We start from the raw sequence: 23167 nt of genomic DNA, 5'->3' as shown, positions 1-23167 counted from the left end.
AATAATAATAATAATAATAATAATAATAATAATAATAATAATAATAATAATAATAATAATAGGGCATGTGTGGTGATAGGAATTCCCATACTGGCAAAGGCTGGTGGGATTTGCAGCCCAGGAACAGCCTTGCTCCCTTTGCCAGGGGTGGGCAGCTACAGAGGGGGCATGGCCTTCCTCCTTGGACCAACCACCTGCACTGTGTGTTTCAGCGCACTTGTAAGTGATATAACATCATTTCCAGCTGCCATTTTGGACCTTGCTTTCTTCCTTTGTGAGAAATTGTCAGGGGCTTTGGAAGCTGGGGAAGCAAACTACTTGTGGATGGTTTTGGTTGCTTTTGGCTAGGTTTTGGGTCAAAAAATCACCCTAAACCAGAACTTACAAATTAATGCTTTTAGTATTCTGGAGCTTCAGATACCACACATAGCGGTCCCACCTGTAGTTCACAGGATGCACTTTGCCAATCCCTGTTTGATGGCTTCTGGACATGTTCCCTTTCAGCTTTTATTAAACCACTTGAGCCCAGGAAGAAATCATGATTTGTCTGCTCTTAAGTGCAAAATAACAATCTAGTTCATCCATCTTACTGAATGTACGGAGAGATTGTTCATCTTCCCAAATAAATTACTCTCTACACAGATCAAGGTATTCTTAGTAGAATTATAAAGCATGATCCGGCCAGAAAAAGGGGCATTACTATAGTTTTCTATGCATACAACTATATTTTAATATTTGATCACAGCTGTTAGTCTGTCGAATCAGTTGTAGAGAGATCTTGTAGCACCTTTGAGACTAAGAAAGAAAGACATTGGCATCATGAGCTTTCAAAGACTAAAGTCCAAATGAGGAAGTAGACTTCAGTCTACGAAACCTCATGCTGCCAATTTTTTTTCCTTTCAGTTAGTCTCAAGGGGGATACAAGATCTCTCTACAACTATATTTAATATGTTTAGACTTTTAATATATTTACAAGACTGAGAAGGCCACAAAGATAAAAATGCATATCTGGGGACAGACAAGTGTTTTATATAGAGAGAAAAAAACATTTTAATAAATTGAAATGTTTTCATCAGCATCAGTTTTCATTGTTTATGACATCACTTTCTTTCCTGAAGGGTTATTTATCAGTATTAGTCTACTTAAAAACAAATGCACTGCACATTGCTATAGAAACAAAAGCAGTCAAGGAAGGGAGTTTTTTAGTATGGAAAATTCCACAAATCAATGTTGAATAATTATGAAAGGATGGAGAAGCTACCTTTTTTCTGATTAATGTGAAAAGACTTAACTGGTATATACAGTCAGCCCCCAATATCCATGTATTTTTTATCCATGGATTCAAGCATCCACGGCTTGAAAATATTTTAAAGATACCGTATATAAGTTCCAAAAAGCAAACCTTGATTTTGCCATTTTATATAAGGGACACCATTTTACTGCTCCACTGTATTTAAAGGGACTTGATCATCCATGGATTTTAGTATCCATGGGGGGGGGGGGGGTATTGAAACCAAACCCCAGCAGATACCAAGGTCCACTGTAATCAGTTTTGCTTAGTTCTGTTAATGAAGATTTTGTGCATCTAATCCCAAAATGCCCCTTGATGTGGTTCATTGTGGTGAACCATAGCTGTGAGGGTTTCACTTCGATCAAGACTCCACCAGTAATCTTGCAGCCATAACTTCTTTCCATCTGGAAAATACGAAAAGAAAAATTAGTGCAACAGACCTGGATTGCCATCTTTCTTCAAGATGGAGAGAAGCTGCAAAAGTCAGGCAAAGTACGAACATGACCAGATTACACAAAATAACCAGTCATTCTTGTGCCTGTTGATTTATAGCGACAGCATGAATTTCATAGGATTTCCTTAGGGAAGGGATAATCGAGGTGGTTTTGGCAGTTCCTTCACCTGCAATATAGCCTACAGCACCTGGTATTCGTTGGTGGTCTCCCATCCAAGTGCTAACCAGGGCTGACCCTGCTTAGTTTCCAGGATCAAACAGGATCTGGTGCCATTTTAAGACAATTAGGCCATTCCTTTGCTTTCCCATTAATACTGAGAGCATCTAGTCTGTTTTTAACTCTCTGCTGCTTAGGATTTCACCACTTTGGAGCTCTACCTTGAGAGCGGTTGATGCCCCCCTCATTTTTTCCTTCCTTCCCATCAATACCCCCAAGTATAGCCTTTCCTCTGCTATTAGCAAATGGGAGGGACATGGGGACATTCCTGAGGCAGCAAAACCTGTCTCTTGCACTCACTCCATGGCCTATCTTCTCATAACTGGGAGTGAAAGGATATATTAATTCTCTCCATATCCTGTGACTTAATGGTGAGCATTTCACTCATATAAAAAATAATACAGATATAGAAAGGGGCTTCAGTAACCTTACAACAATCTCACGAGAGTAGCAATGTCAACATCATCCCCACAGTGTTATTAGAGAATGCCAGACAAAAAGAGATGAGAGACCGTGGCTTTCTAGTGCATTCAATGAAAATCTGGGATCTGATCCACAAATTAGTGATAACAATCCAGAGCAGAAGCAGAAAAAGCACAACCAAAGTGATCATAATAGAAAATAAAGAAAAATAGTGTGTTGTCTGTGAATATATATATTTTTTAAAGGACCCGTGGAGAAGAATAGCAAACTCGAAACACGGACAACTTCTTTTTGGAGGAATAATAAATTAAGCTCCCTTGGATGTTTCCCCCAATTTCTTTAGAGCTGAGATATGGAATGAGATTTCCAGCTCATGAGTCATCTTCTTAGACTCTATGCAGTATCCATTTTATCTCTCTCTCTGTCTCTGGGCATGTGAAGGTCAATAGGCTTCTTCGAACAGTTTTGTTCTGAAGATTAATTGGAATAAGCTGTACTATCAGCCCATTCACAATGTAGTCATGGATGCACCATCTGTCATTACATTGTGACAGACACTAAATTCAACAACATGATCAAGTGAGTTTTCCCCGGTTCATGTGCTTGTACTGCACACAGCAATTATATTAACAGTGGCATCAGAATGTTAGATTTCAGAAGAGTTGTAAATATTATACTTAAAGTTTAGTGACTCATATAAATATTCCACAATACAGTCTTTAAACTGACAGTGTGAGGGTATTTACAATTACTACAGTTGATAACAATGAATAATACCTATCTCCAGGAGGACCATCCTCAGTGTTTCCATATCCAGCCGAAGGTGGGAGGACACCCTATGTGTGTGAACTGAATGATAGAGGAGCTGGCAGTTTTCCATGAAGCCTCTTATGGTTTCTTTCTGCATTGATTCTGGCATTTTTCCTGTCACAGACAAAGCACTCAGACCCATTCAGATAATGAGGGAGTGTCATGTCATTCACTTCCCATTCATGCCTCTCTATGTTCTCCAGTAAGAACTACAGTGCACCCTTCCCTTACACAGGGGATCCGTTACAGACACAGACACAGACCCCACATAAGGGAAATACTGCATATGCTCGAGCCTTATCAAAAACAATGGGGCTTGTGTGCAGAGTGTGGTGCAGCACATGTCATAGCTGCACGCACCATGACCTCTTCTGGCACATGGCTTTCAGTGCAAGCCTTTTCAAGAGTGGCATTGGGGGATTCCTGTTTATTCCCATGGCTTTTTATATGGGGTGGGCATCACAGGGTTTCATCCATGCTATTTGGTATCTATAAGAAGCTGGTGGTGAAGTCATTAGGAATTTTGGGTTAGGTACCATCAATGTGCTGATGGAACTCAGCTCTATTTTATCTTGTTGTCAGAGCCACCTTGGACTGTGCAGATGCTGGACCAATACCTGGATGCAGTAAAGGGCCGGATGGGGAGGCAATAAGATAAATCTGAATCCCAGTAAGATGGAGGCTTTGCAGGTTGATGCTTCCCAGGTCACTTGACCTGCTCTGGAAGGGATGGCACTCACCTTAAAGAACATGTACATCACTCAGTTTTCTTAGAGCCATCTCTGTCACAGGAGGCCAAGTGGATTCGGTTAGAGTGCCTGGGGTCCAGTCTTGCCTTCATAGGGATAATCAGGCCAAAAAACCAAGACAATATGTAGGCATCTGACTCTTAACACTGTCACCTTTATTCTCCTGTATGATGAACATCTTTGCCTGATGAAGCCAGCTTTGAAAGCTTGAATGATGCATTTTCTGCATTTTGATGGGCCAATACAGGTATCGCTCTTGTGGATTTTGCTGCATGGCCAACAAAGCTAACTCTGAATGCAACTTTTTAAAGGACACTGGAACTACAATTCACTCAGCTGAGGGTGGAGCCCAGAAGTTCTACAGTATTTGAAACCTGGCCATGACTAGACTACTTGTCTTGCCTGTTCAGCACCAGCAGCACCAATGGTCTTACAGCACGAGACAGGACAATTGTCTCTGATCACACCAGGGCTGCCTTACTCAGGATATGATAGGACAAGCAAGCTCTTCAGAGTCATTGCGAGTTCATAGAATCATAGTTGGAAGAGACCACAAGGGCTATCCAGTCCAACCCTCTGCCATGCAGGAATTCACAATCAAAACACCCTTGACAGATGGCCATCCAGCCTCTGTTTGAAGACCTCCAAGGAAGGAGACTCCACTACACCCCAAGGGAGTGTGTTCCACTGTCTAACAGCCCTTACTCTAAGGAATTTCCTCCTAATGTTGAAGCGGAATCTCTTTTCCTGTAGCTTGCATCCATTGTTCTGAGTCCTAGTCTCTGAAGCAGCAGAAAACAAGCTTGCTCCCTCCTTAATATGACATCCCCTCAAATACTTAAACAGGGCTATCATATCACCACTTAACCTTCTCTTCTCCAGGCTAAACATCCCTAGCTCCCTAAGTCGTTCCTCATAGGGCATGGTTTCGAACAGCCCTTACTGTTGGGACATTCCTCCTAAAGCGGCATCAGTACTCAAAGCTGTGTTTACAAAACCCATATTCTGTCGTACGAGAGATCTAGAGAAAGTAATTTAGCTTAAGATGTCCATGGAGGTAGGAGCAGTCATACCTGTAAAGACAGCCCAGGATAAACTCCTGGATGTCACACTATAAATACTAGACTCAATGTGTATCACCTATCCTCAATTGAAATTGTTTTTTTAAATTGTTGTTGTGCGCCTTCAAGTCACTTCTGACTTATGGCAACCCTAATTTTTTTTTCTTGGCAAATTTCTTTGGGGGGAGTTTGCCGTTGCCTTCCTCTGAGGCTGAGAGTGAGACTGACCAAGGTCACCCAGTGGTTTCCATGGCCAAGCTGGGATTTCAATCCTGGTCTCCAGTGTCCTAGTCCAACATTCAAACCATTACACCATGCTGTCCTTCTATTTTAAAGTATCTACCCTGGAGTAAATGAGGGGAGGAAGCTACACAGGAAAGCTAAGACCAACGGTGAGGCCCTACCAAGGATGGCCTAAAAAAGTGATATAGACCAAGTTGTTTTCAGTCAGGCCAATTTCACATCTTCACTTAGGTCTTCATAAAATACTTTGGTGTTATATATTAAAGGACACTGAGAAACATTAAGCCAATCAAAGCCAAAGGTATTCTCTTTTAAAGAAGGGGGAGTCCGGCTCTTTGTATGGGTGTGCATAGGTATTTCTGTAACTACTTCTAAACTATGCAAAATGGTCAAGAACGTTTGATGTGAAGAACATCTAGATGTGAAATGAAATACTGCCGTTTCCTAACTGTTCATTATTTTAAAGGGTCTCTCTGTTCATGGCATCACTTTTTCAATGTTTTCTGCTCAGAAAAGGGTGGCAAGATGACAGTTTCAGATTAAATGATTGCAGTCATAAGATGAACTAAACAGAAAAAATAAGTAGCTAGAGGCAGTTGAACTATGAAGGTTACTGTGGAAGGCTATTATCTGGACAAACAGATGTAACTATAACAAATGTGGTAATTTTCAAACAAGTAGCCATATTTGTCTCTTATAGCATAAAAAGAAAAGGAGGAGAGAAAAAGAAATGTGGCAGCACCTTTAAGACTAACTGGTTTTTATTTTAGTGTGAGCTTTTGTGCCTCCTTCAGAGGCAGTACTGGTATAAACCATATTTATACAAGTGGGAGTGTGATAGTATTTTCAACATTCAGGTCTTTCAAATCTTTACAGTGGTCAGTTAGTGCTGATCATTGTATCTGTATTGTGCCATTTCTTGTCCCTATATTAGCAGCCATATTAAGCATGTTGAGTAGTTTTAAGATTTGGAGGCTGTCTTGTAGACCTAGATAAGGCCTTCCTCCTGCCTTTACTGGCTTACAGACAGCCTCTAAATCTCAAAACAACTACTCACTTAGACCATGATACATAGCATGTATGCTAATGCAGGGACAAGATGCTGCCACAAACCCAGATGCCAACTCTGTCCCCACATCTACTCTGGGAGCAATATTACAGGTGCCACTATCACCAAGAACATCAATGGTATGTATACTTTTCCTCCAGTATGATATATGCCATCCCATGCCAGCCATGCCCCTCTGCACTCTACATTGGACAAATAGGGCAATCTCTACTGGAAGAGGATCAATGGTCACCAACCTGACATTAGAAATGGAAATACTCTAAAAACAGTCACAGAACATTTGAGACTTCCTTGACATACAGTAAGGGATTTATGGGTTGTGGTCCCTGAACAAGGAAATTACAAAGGAAGACTTAAAATGTGTGAGAAAAACAATGGCTTCATGACACACTACATATATGAGTGCAAGAGACGTTGGTACAGAGATTGGTAAGCAGATTTATTGCTTCATACACAAACACCAACTGACCACTGTAAAGATCTGAAAGACTTGTATCGCATCACCCAACCCTTTGAAAATTTAGGACAAGGGACAAAGTTTGCATCTTTCTGGATCCTATTACATTTTGTGCCACTCCCACAACTGTAGAAATGTGCTTTACATCTGTACTGTAAAGCATAAATATGCTTTATACTGGTACCACATCTGAAGAAGTGGGTTTACATCTTGGCTCACTCTAAAATAAAAACCAGTCTTAAAGGTGCTGCCACACACACAAACATCCCGCTAAAACAAGTATGTTAAAAGTGATCTGTACAAATGAAACTATTGGCTCTAATGTGAAAATATTTGTATGCTTCCTTGACTGCTTCTGGACTTGGAAACAGGAGTAACAATAAGATGCCCTACAACCATTCAACTATTTCAGAGTAAAAGGTGGTAGATGTGACACCAAAATGTGTGTTCTCAAACAGCCCTCCTGTCTCTCTCCTTTTACCTCCTTTCCCTTTCCCTTCAGTTAGCTGCTTCTCGTTGATGATTCCTGTCATGGGGTTTCTAAGGTCCACACTCCCTTGTTCTCTGCTTTCGAACCTCACAAAATAGGTAATCCAATTTAATATCTATTCCACCAATCCGTCCTGGCAGGACACTGCTGCCCATTCCACCATTGTTGTCATGAGCCTCTTTGCTCTGCATCGTCCATTCCTCTGGCTTTGTGCCACTGGCTGCCATTACCCATTTCCCATCACTCCCCCATTCTGACACCAACAGCTGCAGCTCAAGACAGTTGCTGAGAGTCCACTAGATCCCAGGCCACGGTGCTCTCTGCAAAACATAACTGAACAGATTGTTACATACAAATCTTTAAGGACAGCCTGATACTTTCTACACGTTGGACTACAAATCCCATCACGCCATCTGGCAATTTCTGGAAAGTACTAGGTTGGGAAAGGTAACTTATGAACTCCCAAAGCAGCACTTTTGAAGGAGTCAGCAAGAAAACATTCTTCTTCCAGACGATATCAGTTGAAATATTATATGCAATTCGCTCTCAATCCTACATCCGTTCAGAAAATTCCACACCAATGTTAATAAAAACGTATCAGAATAGTACTTAAGAATTAATGAAATATTTTAAGTGTTTGCTAACAATATGCCAATCTCTGAGAAGGATGTTAGCTGAATTGATGGCTGAAATATGTATACCTAATAAGAGCTCAAGTCTTATAGAATTGTTTTCTCAGATCATTGCAAATAAAGAGTTTTATTTGCCACTACTGAACTTGATTCGAATCACCTGCACACCAGTTCATTCCCCTTCCCAAAATAGAGGGCTTGGAAAAAAATAATCAATATTTATTTACTAACAATGACATAAAATACATCTTCATATAATTATTTCTTTACAAATTAAAAGATGAATTGAAAAAAGTGAAGAAAGTCTTATGATCTTATTTTTCTTTTATATTAATTCTAGAAATCAGTTGTGAAAATCTGGTTCTTGAGCCTTGTTTTGGAGAGCAAGTATCTTTACTGGTGTAATCTCTACATTTTTGGTTAGGGTCAGCATTGTATGTTTTGGCCAGAGGCATGGGGGAGTGGCTCAGTCACACTTGCAAATAGACTGCTAAAAACTCCTTGGGATCTGGTCAGTTATAGTTCTTAATAGTTCTTGAATATACCCCTTTGCTATGTAATGAAAGGGAAATGAGGAGGAAGACAAACTAGCTGCAACAGAAGGAAAATATTTACAAACACACACCCACACACACACACACTATAGATTATGGGATTAGAAACCACACTCCTGGATTATTTAATCGGTCATGTACATAAGTTTGAAATTTCAATTTTCAATAGCAGATGGAATAAAGTTTTTACCTATACCCAGTCTTAATTCACCATTTGATTAAGCAATCTCTTTCCCTGCTTTTCTTTTTTCAAGTTCAGTGCTTCTGTTCCCTCAATACATTCAGGCCATTGCAAGAATATGTAAGTACTGCATTCTTTAAAAATAATTAGTTTCCCTTTGAAACTCGAAGAGCCATTAGACTTCTTGAAGTCTGAAACACATCACTTTTTCACTACAAAAATCACTTCTGCCTACTCCAAGTAAAATGCCTTCTGCTCACCACTGGAGAAGTCAGCCGTAAGTAGACTTCTTATCTGAAGTACAATACTACCAACACAGCATCTGGTATATGACACTGCTGGACCAGTAAGAATCACTCAGGATATAACCTTTTAAGTGCTGTTAGTTTATCAGAGGTCAAAATTATTCGAAACTGCTAAGGGCTTCAACTTCAGCAAACACTGTGACATGATTTGAACCTTATTTTACATGAATTACTCATTTCATATGGTGCTATAGGACTCAGTGCTCCTTGGGTACAATTCCAACTATTCATCTCCAAACATCCTCCTCTGTCATTTTTGACACTCTGTGTTATAAACATTACTTTCTAAAATGAAAATAAGGGAAAGTACAACCATCTTAAGAAAATATTCCAAGAAAAATCTTGCACTTGAATGGAAAGAGGCAACAGGCATTAAATCAAGAAGACACTGGCAAAAGAGGAAAAAAGATGCTCTGTTTCCCAGAAAGGGTGGTGGGAATATCTGTTCATAATAATATAGATTTCACTTTTCCAGAAACAGCACCTGCTCATTACCACCCACTTACTCCAAGGCAGATATGCATAGTAACACAACAGCAGTGAAGGCATGTCTACTCTGCTTTCCTGGCTTGGAGCTCAGGCAATATTTTCTAAAACACCACTCTACAATTTGTTGACACTGAATTATTCCCTCCAGATGTAAAAGAGTTGCTTGAATTTTTTATCCAGCATCTTCCTTTTGACAGAGCAGGGCCTGCCAACCACATTTCCCTATTTTGCTTCTTTTGATTCAGATTATCACATGAGCAAATATAGCAGCCATTGTGTCGTTTTGAGAAGCAATCACCTTTTCACCTGATGCTGAATCATGTACAGAGAATTCAAAAGACATTTCTTAGAACAGAACAGGGGTGGTGGGAGGCAGGGAGTGTAGAAGCCTGCCAAGCACAGTAAGAGAGAGACCCAGGCTTAAGACCTGGAATCAAAGAATGTTTTCCTCCATCCTAAATACGCGTTTCATCTGTCCATGCCTCACTCTCTCGAAGGGTCTGGGAGATACTGAAACAGTTTATGCACAGTATATTAAAAATTATGGAATTGTACAGGTTTCAATATTGTTCTTTTCGGAGGAGTTGGGCCCATTCCTCAGGCAGTTAGTGAACATAGAAGTGTCAGTGCTGGAATCCAGCATAAGTCCAACTCTAGCTCAGCAACTGGCGAATCTCCTTGTGCATGTGACAGAGGAAATCCACATATGAAGCCCCCCCATTCATGCTCTTATCTTCAGACAAAAAGTGTTTGAACAGCAGATCTAATTTGTCTTCTTGCTTCACAACCATGAGCTGTAAGTAAAAGAAAATATTTATTAGATACGAGGTGATGGTGACTTTGGTGTAAAATATTAGTGGAGCCTGAAGAAATTTGAGTTTTGGTTAGTTGTTCAACGAAGAAGTATCTGTAGAACCAGAAAATATCCAATGTAATACATGGATATCCTTTGGCTTCCTGCATGTACCACAGCCCCTCTCCTAAAAGATGCACTGAAAATACAGTGCCAGAAACCATATAAGAAAGGAAAGCCACTACAGATCCATTCATCAAGAATAGTAATGTGAATTTTTTCAGATTTTTCACACACAAAACTGTATAAGTTCTTTGATGCAGAGGGCCATAAGATTTAGTGAGAATACTTTTCATAATCTTAAGCAAGAATCAGTTACCTTCATATAGCGTGGCCTTTGAGACTGGAACATTTCAATGATGGATCGTACTCTCTTTGAAAAGGGATTGTCCAAAATTGGTAACATACACTAAAAATATAAAGAAGGTTACAGAGAAAATTAAGAATCTCCTAACTATATCAATAATTTAAATAAATTCTAAGCATATTTTTTTCATTTAAGTTATTAGTCACAAACATGCGCAAGTTGTGGACACATTCAACAAATAGGCTGGAACTTCTCACAACTAACAAGGAGGAAAATCATTAAGGCATCATAATGCTCAAATGCATCACAAACACAATTTTGCTCTACTTAAAGGAGGCTAACACACCATTGCTGGAGGATTAAATTTTTCTTGCAGCATTACTCTTCTGGTCCTTAAATGTAAGTATGCCAAATCTTGCAGGAAAATTCTGCAAATTGTAAATATCAGATATGACAATACCTAAATAATCTCATTCAATTTAATCTACTCACCACAGAGCTGTTAATCTGGCTGAATGATGACACTCCAAAGAGGTTTTGGATCAGCCCCTGCTGAACATTCACTCCTACCCACAAAAATATATTCAGCCCATTTTCAAGTAGGTATATATCACCCTTGGAGAGACGCTCTTCAGAATTTCTGATTGCTGTTGGTAAGGAATCGCTATTGAAGTCTACTTTGGTCTGCAGAGAGAGAATTAGAAACATTGTCCTGCTGGATACTTCCACATCACAACAGCATTTAACCAAACTATGTATATGTCAACTGAGCTTTGCAACAGATTGTTGTAGAACTGGACACTATTCCAAATCCTAATCTTCAACTCATTAAGCTACATTAATAGTCTTCACATTTGTAGAGCAACCTCAAAATAAATTGTTCTCTGATATCAACAGTATGTGTATAAACAGTTCACAATTTTTGGCTGGTCTTGTTAACCAAACAACAATTATGATAACGTAAATCATGGATTGGCCCAAATACTTCAATTTTAATTTTTGTCCTTCCCAACATGGTGACTGGAAATTAGGACATGTCACTTCTGGTAATCATTTTGGGAAAACAAAAATGAAAATAGACTCCAGTGTCTCAGCCATTTTAAGACTGAAGGCACAAAGAGGATCCATTTCATTACAAACAGCAACAGATTCATTAGCATAAGCAGTTCCAGAGGAGGCAGCCATTGCACAAGGGAGGGGTTCTGTTGTGTGTGCATCTTTGCAGCACCTGAAGGAAACAGATAAAACTGCACCCATGTCCTGAACTACACATACAAGCTTTGGGGCCACGAACTGGAGCCAAATTTAGTGAATTTGGCTTTAACTTTCCCCATCTTAAGGGCATGTTTGAGAGGGAGGTGTGAAAAGAAGAGAAAAATATCAGAAAGGGAGGGAGAACTAGTGAAGGAGAAAAACTTACGTGGGTAACCAAAAGGTAAGAACTTTTCCCCATTTAATTATAAGGTTGAGAAAGAAGAAAGAAGGGAAGAAGAGAGATTTAAATTGAAGAAATAAGGCCAGTGAAAGGGAAGAAATGGGCATACAGCATTTGCTGGGTGGAGCAATAAGAAGCAGCAGGAGGAGATGAGGCCCAATTGAGTTTCTTGTTAAGCACCTAGGTATCTTGCCTAACCTAGGGATCAACAGGAATTGACTCATTAATGCATGGATCCTTTTCCAATGGCTGAGACTGCCATTGTCCAAGGGATGATAGAGGCAGCAGGAGACAAGCTTATGGAATCCATTCTGAAATCACTGCATCAGCTGCCAGTGAGCTACCAGCCCACTTAAGATACTGGTACTTGTGCATAAAGTCCTAAATGGCTCAGGATCAAAGTACACAGAATAACACCTTTCAAGTATGAATGTTACTTGATCATTAAAATGGACTGGGCAAATTCAGCCTGTAGTGTACCCATGAGGTAGTGTGGTCCACAAAGCCAACATGTATGGCAGGACCTTCTCTGTGATGGTACCCTAGCTTTGGAACTTTCTTCAGCTACAGATGTGACTTCTGCTTTGCATTGTTTTCTTGTATTTTATCATGTATTTGATTTGTGATTTTCAGCATTTGCAATTTGTGATTTCATGTTTGCTTTTTATGCAAACTTTTAGCTGCCCAGTGAAAAAGGAAAGGATATAAATCCAGACAGCAAGAACAGTTGTCTGGAGCTGTAGCACCTGAAGAAAGATTTTGATTAAGAGTTCTTCCCATCTCAGTTCCTACCCAAAGTATCCACATTTTTTTTAACTTATTCCATGAACTACGTATATGTTTAAGCAATTAAAAGCATTTCATATGAAGATAAACATACCAATGGTAATAGTCGGGGGTAGAAGAAAACATTTGTTTCTGCCACATCCATTGAGGTGACTAGCTGACGGATATAGGAGCGGTCATCAGTAGTGACTTCTGAGCCAGGCTGGAGTACATCGCTTTTCAAAACACAATTGAGATACACAGGGAGTAGTTTCATGCATTCAGGGAGAATCAACTAAAAGTAACAAAGAAGGAGATACAAGATCAATTAAGAGAGACCACTATGAGTTTTGTACAAGGTCAGCAGAACCACCAGTAACTTTAGGACAGATATAAAACACAAGTATCTACTACAGACCAAAGTAACAATACTACAGGAAAAACACATATTTTTATACACTGTATTTCAAATTAGAACGGCAACTGTGCTATCTATCTAAAATATCTGGTTGGATCTCAGAAATTCTTCCTTGTGGCTACATTTCAAAATCTTTTAACTATGAACTCATCCAATGCACATAAGCAATCTGTTTCTTGTTCTACACCATTCAGTCAGCAGTGTGCTGTTTAGTACAGACACCAAATGATGTCACTCTGCTATCTTGGCAATCCTGGATAAGCACAGAGAAGCAATTTTACCAGTGTTACCTAAAAAAAAACATGGACACACATTCTGGTGTCTTGATTATCTTTGACAGTGGCTTACTCATCCAAACTATACCTTGGGATGGATATTAATAAAGGTCAGAATTTAATATGAATTGTTAGAAAATGTTGTTACTCTTCTACATAAAAAGCAACCCACTGGCTTTCCTTTCATAGATTTGATGATTCAAGGATTTAATTATCTCTAGAAATCTCTAGGTCCTCAACAGCAATTCTATGGTCAACTTCCAGCAGTCATGCTGGAGGAACTACAGTTTCCTTGAGAGAACATTTCCCTAGTCCTCCAAGACAATTCTTGAGTCACACTGGGGTACCTACATATTCCTCAAGAAGTGTTAATAGCATTCATGTGTGTATGTGTGTGTGTGTGTGTGGGGGGGGGGTTGATTGACCCTAACTCCCACAGATATGAGGCACTGACTAAAAAAAGACCAGACACTACTTCTCTATGTTTTCAAAAGAAAAGACCCCAAATACTATTCCTGCGAGAATAAAAATGGGTACACTTAGTTCATCATATCCATGGATTCTTTATCAATGGATTCAACAACTGATGGCTTGAAATTATTTTTTTTAAAAATCCAAAAAGCAAACTTTGATTTTGCCATTTTATGTAAGAGACATCATTTTACTACACTACTGTATTTCATGGGACCTTAGGATCCACAGGGGATCCTGCAACTAAACCCCAGCAGATACCAACGGCCCATTTTATAAGGCATTAGCAATTATTGTAGGTAAGGTATAGAAGCATATTGTTCTTAACCTTAACAAAATTATTATTTTAGATCTGAATTTCTCCACTGAGACTATTAAGTGAAAACCATTAATTATAAAGGACATAAGGTGCTGATGTGCACCTTCAAATCATTTCAAACTTATGTCAGCCTTAAGAAGAACCTATCAAGGGATTTTCTTGGCAAGATTTGTGAAGTATGCCTTTCCCTTTCCTTTTGAGGCTGAGTATGTGTCTTGCTCATGGTCATTCAGTGGTTTCCATAGCTAAACAGGAATTCAAATCCTGGTCTCCAAAACCGTAGGTGCTTCAGGCAACCATATTAAGGGTCCAGACCAGAATTTTTTACAGGACATGCTGGAACTAACAGGAGGCTGTGGTATAGCTGAGTGTGTGCATGTCAAAATTGGGCAGTATCATAAAGTAAACCCAGTAGGTTCAATTTTTTTTAACAAAAATAGATTTCTCAGTTTCAAACATAAACTTTCTCAGGAAATCCACTCTGTTTCTCAGTAGTTTCACTTCAACAACTCTGCAGGGGAGAATGCTATAGAATGTCTACATTGCTGGTCTTAACTGTGCAACAGAACATCACTTCAGGTGATACTGGGTGTTTACAAGTTGGTACGGCCACAGGTGGGAAATCAAATAAGGAGTTAATAATTGTAAGATGATGTGATTTGGAATTAAAATTAACCAATGTGAGCTTGTATATATGTTATCCATGGACATCATTTAGGCAATTATGTAGTTTAACACTATCTTTGTCCTTTTCTAAAAACTCTAATGTGAAAGAGAAACTCAAATGTACAATGTTCAATGACACACAACACAGACTGAATAGTGTGTGAACTACAATCTTCAAAAGCAGTGAAAAACTATTATTGTCATTTACAGAAACAAAAAGCTGCCTAGCATGCATAAATGAATGTAACCCAAATATTTTCAAGCATTTGCTACTTTTATTTCTAAAACAGCTAATTTTTGTAGAAACAACCTTCCATTTTAGCCTCATTACGCCGATCTTTTCTAAACCACTAATGTTGCTCTCTCCACGTATCACAACTTGGGGGCGAAATATCTGTGCACCCAGGCGTGGCCAGAAGCCACCCCCAGCACAGTCACCCGGGGACTGCGGCAAACATATGATGTGGTCCCAAGGGTGCCTCCTGCCCCAGTCCCAAATGGACCATAGCAAAGAGTACATTTTTTCACTTCCTTTCAAAGGCAGTTTTGGACTGCCTTAGACAACTCCAGCATGACTTCCGGGCACTCTGGGGGCATGCGTCATGTAAATGCCACGACCTAGAGTGGCCAGAAGTCACCCCTGTCTGTTTCAGATGCTGCTGTTTTCATTTTCTAGTCCCTTCTAGCTGGATATGTTACAATGCACTAATTTTATTTTAGAACAATCATTGATTTTTGTACTTTTTAATTATATATACGTGATGAGGAATTTAATTGGTCAACATAGATTCTATGTACTCTCACTGTTGCTAAAATGTACGCAAAATTCAAGATTGGAACAATAAAAATTCATCCATTGTTCAATGGTTAGAATATCTTACTTGATTTAGCTACAAACGAACATGTATTTTACACACATCAACATCAAGAAAATGTATTTCTGGAAATATGGTCAGAATATATGATTGCATATGTCTACTCATGGGCATATTCACATACAGTACTCCTTTGTTTCCTTTCTTTTTCTCTCACTTGTGGTTTTCTATTTTCCCTTTTCTTTGTAAGTATTACTTTTTATAATCCATTTATTTATTTATTTATTTTTTAAAAAGGCGGACAACATTCAAGCCAAAATAGTATCCATCAGTCAAGGCAAAATAATTACCTGTCCAGCAGAAGAGGGGCTAGCACAGTTTTTCCGATAGCATGCCAAGATCTGGGCACACTGATTTATCAGAGTATCTCTTACTGTCTTGACTGGATTGTTCAGAACTCCCCGATATGCTTCAATGGAAAAAAAAATCAAAATTATTGGAAAGTCATACACATATCGATGGAAACAGTTTTTTGGAAAGCTTCTCTGCCTGTCAGAAAGCTTCTTCGCCTGCAGCTAAAACACTATAACTCTGCCCCCATTAAAGAAATGGGGAAATAACATATTAATTATTTATACTCATTCATAAATTGAAATATTTTTGACAAAAATCAACTCCAAATACCTGGGTCAACATATACATTGGTCAGTGCTGGAACAGGGACTCAGCGCAAAGACAATGACAAGAGACAAAGGCAAGAAGCCCCTTGTGACCTGGAAGGGCATGGAAATAGAGCTCCTATCCCATTGCCCTTCTCTTGCCCAAACCAGAGAAAGGAAGGCAGCCCTCCCTCCTTCCCACTTTTTTCAGACCAAGTGGAAGAAATGTGGGGGAGACTGAAGAATATGACATGCCCACTATTTTGGGTGCTTGGGGGTGAAGCAAAGCAGAGGTAGCCATTTTTAATAGGGCCTTACTGTATACGTCTCATAAGGCTTGGTAGTCTTTCTACAGAGAAGCTTATACAGTAAGCCCCTATTAAAAATTACTATAACAGTCTCTCTGCTTATACAGTATCTTCTATTAAAAATGGCAGCCACTGCGCTACTCAACCTAAAGTGCCCAAAACGGAAGACATGATGTATTCTTCAGGCTCCCCCATGTTGCTACTGAATGCGGCTCAGGCCAAAATAAATGGTGAGGAAGGAGAGAAGGCTGCCTTTCTCTGGTTTGGGCAAGGAATGAGTAATGGGGTGGGAACACTGCTTCCATGCCAAGAGGGGTTTCCCACCCTTGTCTCTTGTCACTGCCTTCACATTGGATCCCTAACAGAGGCATCTTGCTTTCTCCTGTACCCCCTTTCCCCCAGGCTGCACTGTCATTCCTTTTTCTCAATTATATTTCTTTCCCTGCCTGTATTTGTACTGATGTAGGCATTTTAAGGTTAGCAAAGCCATTAAACCCCTCAAATAAACAGATCTCTCCTTCCCTTCAGCTCTTCCTAAGTATGTTCTTTCTATGTATTTTTAAAAGGAGAAGAAAATATTTTTATATGCCCCTAAGTTTTATCTTTGACTTATTCACAGGTCATACCAAAATCCATAATTTTGGCCCCAAACCTGTCCTTGCCTTTGAAATGAGTATATATGGTAGTTTGTTTTGAACAAGGGATGGATAGCTCAGTCACAATATGACTTAGTGTTCATAAGCTTTTTTTTAACACATACAATTTGGATTTTGTGAAGGATATCCAGTTTCCCTATAAACATCAGAATTCTGTGGCATCTGAAACATTAACATATTGATTTTAATATGACTTTTTATGGACAATGGCTCATTTAATCAGATGCACTTTAAATGTTCTTGGTAGTCACAGAATCAACTTACAAAATGCTTAAGTTGCTGGTGAAGCTCATGTAAATTATTTTTTCTTATAGCTACTGCATGAACTCATTGTGTGAATAGACCCTCAAGGCAGCAGGTTCTTTACTGGTGAGGATGCTCTCATGTAGAAATCAACCCATCATAGTACAATCTTACATTTTAACAGTATCAACATGAAGAGCAACCACAGGCATAACATGGGAAGTATTCAGCTATTTTCCTGCAGCCCATCCCTAGAAAGGTTTCTCTGTAAATCAAGCTGTAAGAGGGGAGTCCATTACCGAATTTGGCTAAGTAGTTGATAAGTGTGTCTGTCTCACAGTTTCGATAAAGATCAGCCAGCTGTGTACAGCAGTTCAAAGAGAGGTTGTGAATACGCAGTCGCCTCTGTCCTGCACAGCTTGTATATAATACAGCACACTACAGGAGAGAAATCACAAGCAGATGTATTAGAGTTTCTGTGTAAAACAAACCAACTCATGTTCAGATGTTCACAACCACTTTTACATAATTACAATGTCTCACCTACTACATGTTTGAATAGCATAAAGTATTACAGGGCCTGCAGTATTCAGTATTTAAGCAAAAGAGGACAATTGTAAAGAAATATTAGCCCTTTAATATATATTACCTGAAGAAGTGCTCCAGTTTCTTCATTCAGCTTATCATCGTGTTTGAACTCTACTGTGACTGTTTTGTCACAATCTAATCCTGCCAGTTCTACATCAGTTGTGTTGCTCATGTAGAAAGCTCCAAAGAAGTCTGTCGCTCGAATACCTAGGAGGCAGAAAAACAACTAGTATGGAAATGCTTGAGATGTCTCTCCAGAAGGCCATGACTGACCAAAAGATGCGACCACTGATGGTGAGCAAGACAAACTGCAAGCTAACTTCAGCAGATTTTAAAATAATCTCTACTCACCCCTGTAGAGCATATACACTATGCCTTCATAGGTACTCACCAGTGCTTGTGCGTACCCTCATCACAGCATCAAAACCAACTTCTTTCTGAACATCTCGACGCAAATCATTCAAGAAGCGCTCCTGATCTGTTTCCACCTAGTAAACACAACCAGTAACAGGATTCCATGCAGCTGGTATGGAGGTGACCTATGGATGTCAAAGTCTTACCAGTCCTGGGAACTGTTTTATAGCTCCAGTTTATAAAGGAACCAGTATCTAATTCAGTTAAATACACAAACTATACACTCTCTTCAAGATTTTTTAAAAAAACTATTAGCTGTACACTATATTGCAATGCACAAATCTTCTAGACTTTCTCATCTGATCACTAGTCAGCAAAAATATGAGTTTTCAAGTTCACATAAACCAGAAAAGTCACTTGCTGATGTAGAAATATTTTAAATGTTTAATTCTTAGGGAATTACAAATTAAGGAAAAGATCAAATCTATTCAGTGTGTGCTGGGTAACCAGAAGGAATTAATCTGAACAGGTCAAGATTTTCTTCCAAGAGTAAGTCATTTCCAGAAATATTTCTTTTCCTGCAGTTTCATAAACATGTATACTGATCTCTTACTGACCAATTTGGATTGGTATTTGAGAGCACACACCTTCAGGCTTCAGAAAAATCAGGCAAAGCACTGGCCAATCGCTCAAGTAAAAGGAGGACCGTTTTTTCTGTAACTAGAAAGAACTCATATATTTGAATATCAACAGTCTGAACCAATCAAAACTTTATGATTTACTTCTATCATTTCTCCTTTGAGAGCAGCATGGCAACTACTGTCTACAAAACAACTTATGCTAAGCATGCATGAAAACCAAAACAAAGCATACCTGGAAAAAGGTGTATTTATAAAGGGAGCCACCTGTCTGATATGGAACAACCCCTAAGGTAGCCACATCCAAATACTGGTTTGGAAAAAGGAACAGATCCACACAGCAGCCTTGTGTTACACATTCCTTGGCTAAATTACTATAGAAGCTTGTCTGAGGCTGGAAAAGTGTCTAGGCAGAGGGGAAAAAAGAAATGGTACAGAAAAGTCAGAAAAGAAGGTAATACTAAGCACACCTGTGTTTCAAAACTTCTTAAAAATACAAAAGTTTCAGACCATCCCCTCCATTCTCACTATATGTCTGAAAATGGAAGATAAATCAGAATGTGCATTATTTTTAGTCTTTCTGGGACATTAAAATGATTCAACACTATACTCTGTAACCAATACTGAGATTAGCTTTTCACCTTCCAAATCCTTGACAAACTAACATTTCAGTTTAGCAACATTTATGCTCAGCAGGCAGACAAAAGGGAAAGAAAAGGGTTGGGATGCAGCACTTGAAAACATTATTTAAAATCGTGTTTAAATCTTGCTTGGCGTGTTGTTTTGGAAACAAGCTACAGAAACCATTGAAAAGCAAAATTTCTATGGTAAGCATCTTGTAACATAGCTTAACTGTGTGGTAAGCTACTTTGCTTTGGTATAGTAAACTCAATCTAGGAAAACTCTTGCCAAGAAAATGATCACTTGGTGAAGGTAAAACTGTCTAGAAAAATGAGAAGCCAGGATATGAGTTTTTAAGGGGTAGAATTTGGTCCTATGTTTACTTATTTACTTTTTATGATGCTTTTCACATAAAAAGGGACCCAAAGTAGCTCACAAGACAAAAACACTTCAAAAACATTTTTTTAAAAATAACAATTAAAACAACCTAGTTTAAACAGTGTAAAATTAAGATTAAAAGCATACAAAACGTTTAGATGGGAGAGTGAGTGGTCGATACCTCCTGTGAACAATTATTCTAGGAAGGCTGAAGATACAATCCAGCCCTAGCTGTGGCTGTATGTATTTACTGCTTATGATCTCGTCTAGTTCTTTCATAGCTGCCCTTCCCATCCCTAGCCTTCTTATCTCTTGACTGCAGTCTCTATCTGATCAATGTTTGATCCAAGAAATGGGATCTCATTGATTTCCTCATTGCCTAGGTTGAATTTGTGCAGTTCCTCTGTCATTATTTTTGTTTTCTTTATATTCAGCATTAAGTCTGCCTTTGGACTTTCTTCTCTGACTTTCCTTGGTAATTGTCACAAGTCGGTGATACTTCCTGTTAGTAGTATAGTTTTGTCTCCATGTTTTAGATTATTGACATTCGTTCCTCTTGTCTTCACTCTTCCTTTTTCTGAATCCCAAACCTGCTCTTTGTATATTTTTTGCATATAAGTTGAACAAACAGGGTTCTAGAATGCAATTTAGTCTAAATTATTTTTTGGCCTCACAATTTCTAAGGGATAAATGTTTTGACTTCTCTGTGCACTTTCTTGTGGTTTTTTTAAAATCTTTTGATCAGATTGTTTGTGCTGGTCTATGACTGTAATAAAGATTCTATTCTGTTCTACTGTATTCTATTCTATTAGGTTGTTGTGTGTTTTAGTAATTTAAATTCGATAAGCATGCATTGTCATCATTTCTAAAATTCATTGCTGTAAAATTAAATCGAAAAATCAATTTAATTAAATTAACCATGTTATTAAAATTCACTGCAGTTGGTATATTTGAATAATTAAAGGTATTTTGAATCCTTTTACCCATTTCCACATTCATTAATTCTTTAACTATGTTTTTATTGCAGAGATATCATAGGGTTGCTGTACTGAATTACTGAACTCTGCTGCAATGTCATTAATAGAACTGTGAACCTGTACCTGGGTCTGAGTGAACATCACAGGCAGATAATTCAAAACCTTTTTTCTGAGTGACAGTTGTGCTTCTTGAATTTAAAGAGCACATTTTTCTCTGGTGTCTGCTAAAGCTTATGCTATGGCAGTGACAGTAGCAAAGAAATTCTTCACTTGCCACAACTCCATTTGTACAGTGTCATCTAGTAGATCTTTCTCAAGTGATTACGGGACTTTTACATTCTGCCATTCAAGCGCAGCATTTAAACAACGCAGCAGCTAATTGTGAAGGGTTTGCACAGCACTTTGTGGATAAAACTACTTGGATCCACTCTGAATTGGATGCTGTAGTTGATACAGGACCAGTGGATGTAACCTTGGCCCCTGCTTGTCTATACATTTCTATTTGTGCAACCTGAGGATGTGGACAGGACCCTTGGACAGGTGAGAGCCACCACATCCTAGAGCCATGCTCTTCCTGGCTGTTGAAAACAGCCTGAGGGGGACTGTCAGATTGGGTAAGGGGAGCAGTGAAACAAAAAGGTCAATGTCTCTCCAATCTCTCTCTTCCTAAGAGTTATACAAAACAATTGAATATATAAAATTTTCTGTACTACGATAGCCCTAGGCATGCCGAATGAACATTCAGAGTTTACATATTAACTCTGGTTGTAGGAGTTCATTGATTCATGTTTCAGATACACACTGTTGCTGCTGCTCTACTCTACACGGGGCTGCCTTTGGAAACTGTTTGGAAACTTTGGCAGGTGCAAAACACCGCAGCCAAAATGCTGACTGGGGCCAATTATAGGGAGCATATAACTCTCTTGCTGAAACAGCTTCACTGGCTACCAGTTCGTTTCCAGGCAGAATTCAAAGTGCTGGTCATGACCTATAAAGCCCTACACAGCTTAGGTCCAGACTATTTGAGAGACCGCATTTTCCCATATGAACCTGCTAGAGCCCTAAGATCTTCAGAAGTCTTTCTCTTGGTCCTGCCACCATCACAGGTTTGCCTGGTGAGGACATGAGAGAGCCTTCTCCTCAGCTGGCCCCCTCACTGCTTGCCTTTCGTCAGCAAGCAAAAACAGTTTTATTCAGGCAGGCTTTTAATGTGTAACCACGGGATGGCTTTTATATTAAAAATATGTTTGTTATATGGGGTGGGTATTGTGGTTTTAATGTTTGTAATTTTATATTGTTTCAGTTGATGTTTTTCATTGTTTATTGTAATATGTTTGTTAGAATTTTTAATTTGTGAGCTGCCTTGGGTCCCCTTCTGGGAGAAAGGTGGCACAGAATTCAAATAAATCAAATCAAATCAAATCAATCAATCAATATTTTCCCACAGATGGAAGAAGAAAACCTGAAGGAGGAAAACTGGCCAAACGTTTTCTTAGAACTACTTTCGTGATAGCCAAGTATTCAAATTTACCAACTTTTCCCTCAAATTTATTTTCTCTCTTTTCCAACTACTGAAAAACAACAACAACAACACAGGTGCAATTCACATAACAGAGGACAAATTACCTTTTCTTTATCAGTATTTATCAACTTCTTATCATCTCTATTCTTCAGTTTCCCTGGTGCTTCTGCAATAGGCAGTGATGTATGAAATATGAAGAGTTTGCCAGCACACTCCGCTGCCTGAAAGCAAACAGAACTTCTTAGATAAGGAGCAAAAGCGATAACTGAGAGACCTTGGCTTCTCTAGAATTACTATCTCCAGTGACTATATTCTGCATATATAGTATAAATAAAAGAAATTCTTGTTAAAGGGGCTCTCTTTCATGATAAGCAATGTAGGTTCCCAAACCCATCCACCTAAGGTCAGTAGATGCAAGGCCCAAATTACAAGCTATACTTGCAACGATTTCTCAGATGTCACCATGTTACTCTG

General features: G+C 39.0%; 1 protein-coding gene across 3 annotated transcripts in view; it reads right to left on the bottom strand.

Annotated features, from left to right (window-relative positions):
* Positions 1 to 8099: 8099 nt before the first annotated feature.
* Positions 8100 to 23167, bottom strand: part of SEC24C (SEC24 homolog C, COPII coat complex component) — a 60218-nt gene continuing 45150 nt past the window's right edge. For all 3 annotated transcript variants that reach the window (XM_042458080.1, XM_042458081.1, XM_042458082.1), the window contains 10 exons: positions 22798 to 22914; positions 19431 to 19601; positions 18595 to 18691; positions 18265 to 18410; positions 17915 to 18053; positions 16100 to 16218; positions 12901 to 13080; positions 11078 to 11269; positions 10598 to 10687; positions 8100 to 10219 (listed from right to left, as the gene is read on the bottom strand). In XM_042458080.1, coding sequence (XP_042314014.1) covers positions 10079 to 10219; positions 10598 to 10687; positions 11078 to 11269; positions 12901 to 13080; positions 16100 to 16218; positions 17915 to 18053; positions 18265 to 18410; positions 18595 to 18691; positions 19431 to 19601; positions 22798 to 22914 — 1392 coding nt within the window. In that variant the 3' untranslated portion in view covers positions 8100 to 10078. The remainder of the gene's footprint in view (positions 10220 to 10597; positions 10688 to 11077; positions 11270 to 12900; positions 13081 to 16099; positions 16219 to 17914; positions 18054 to 18264; positions 18411 to 18594; positions 18692 to 19430; positions 19602 to 22797; positions 22915 to 23167) is intronic.

This window comes from Sceloporus undulatus, chromosome 3 (assembly GCF_019175285.1).
Source record: "Sceloporus undulatus isolate JIND9_A2432 ecotype Alabama chromosome 3, SceUnd_v1.1, whole genome shotgun sequence".
NCBI classification, from domain to species: Eukaryota; Metazoa; Chordata; class Lepidosauria; order Squamata; family Phrynosomatidae; genus Sceloporus; species Sceloporus undulatus.
This window is presented reverse-complemented; position numbering and strand designations above follow the sequence as displayed.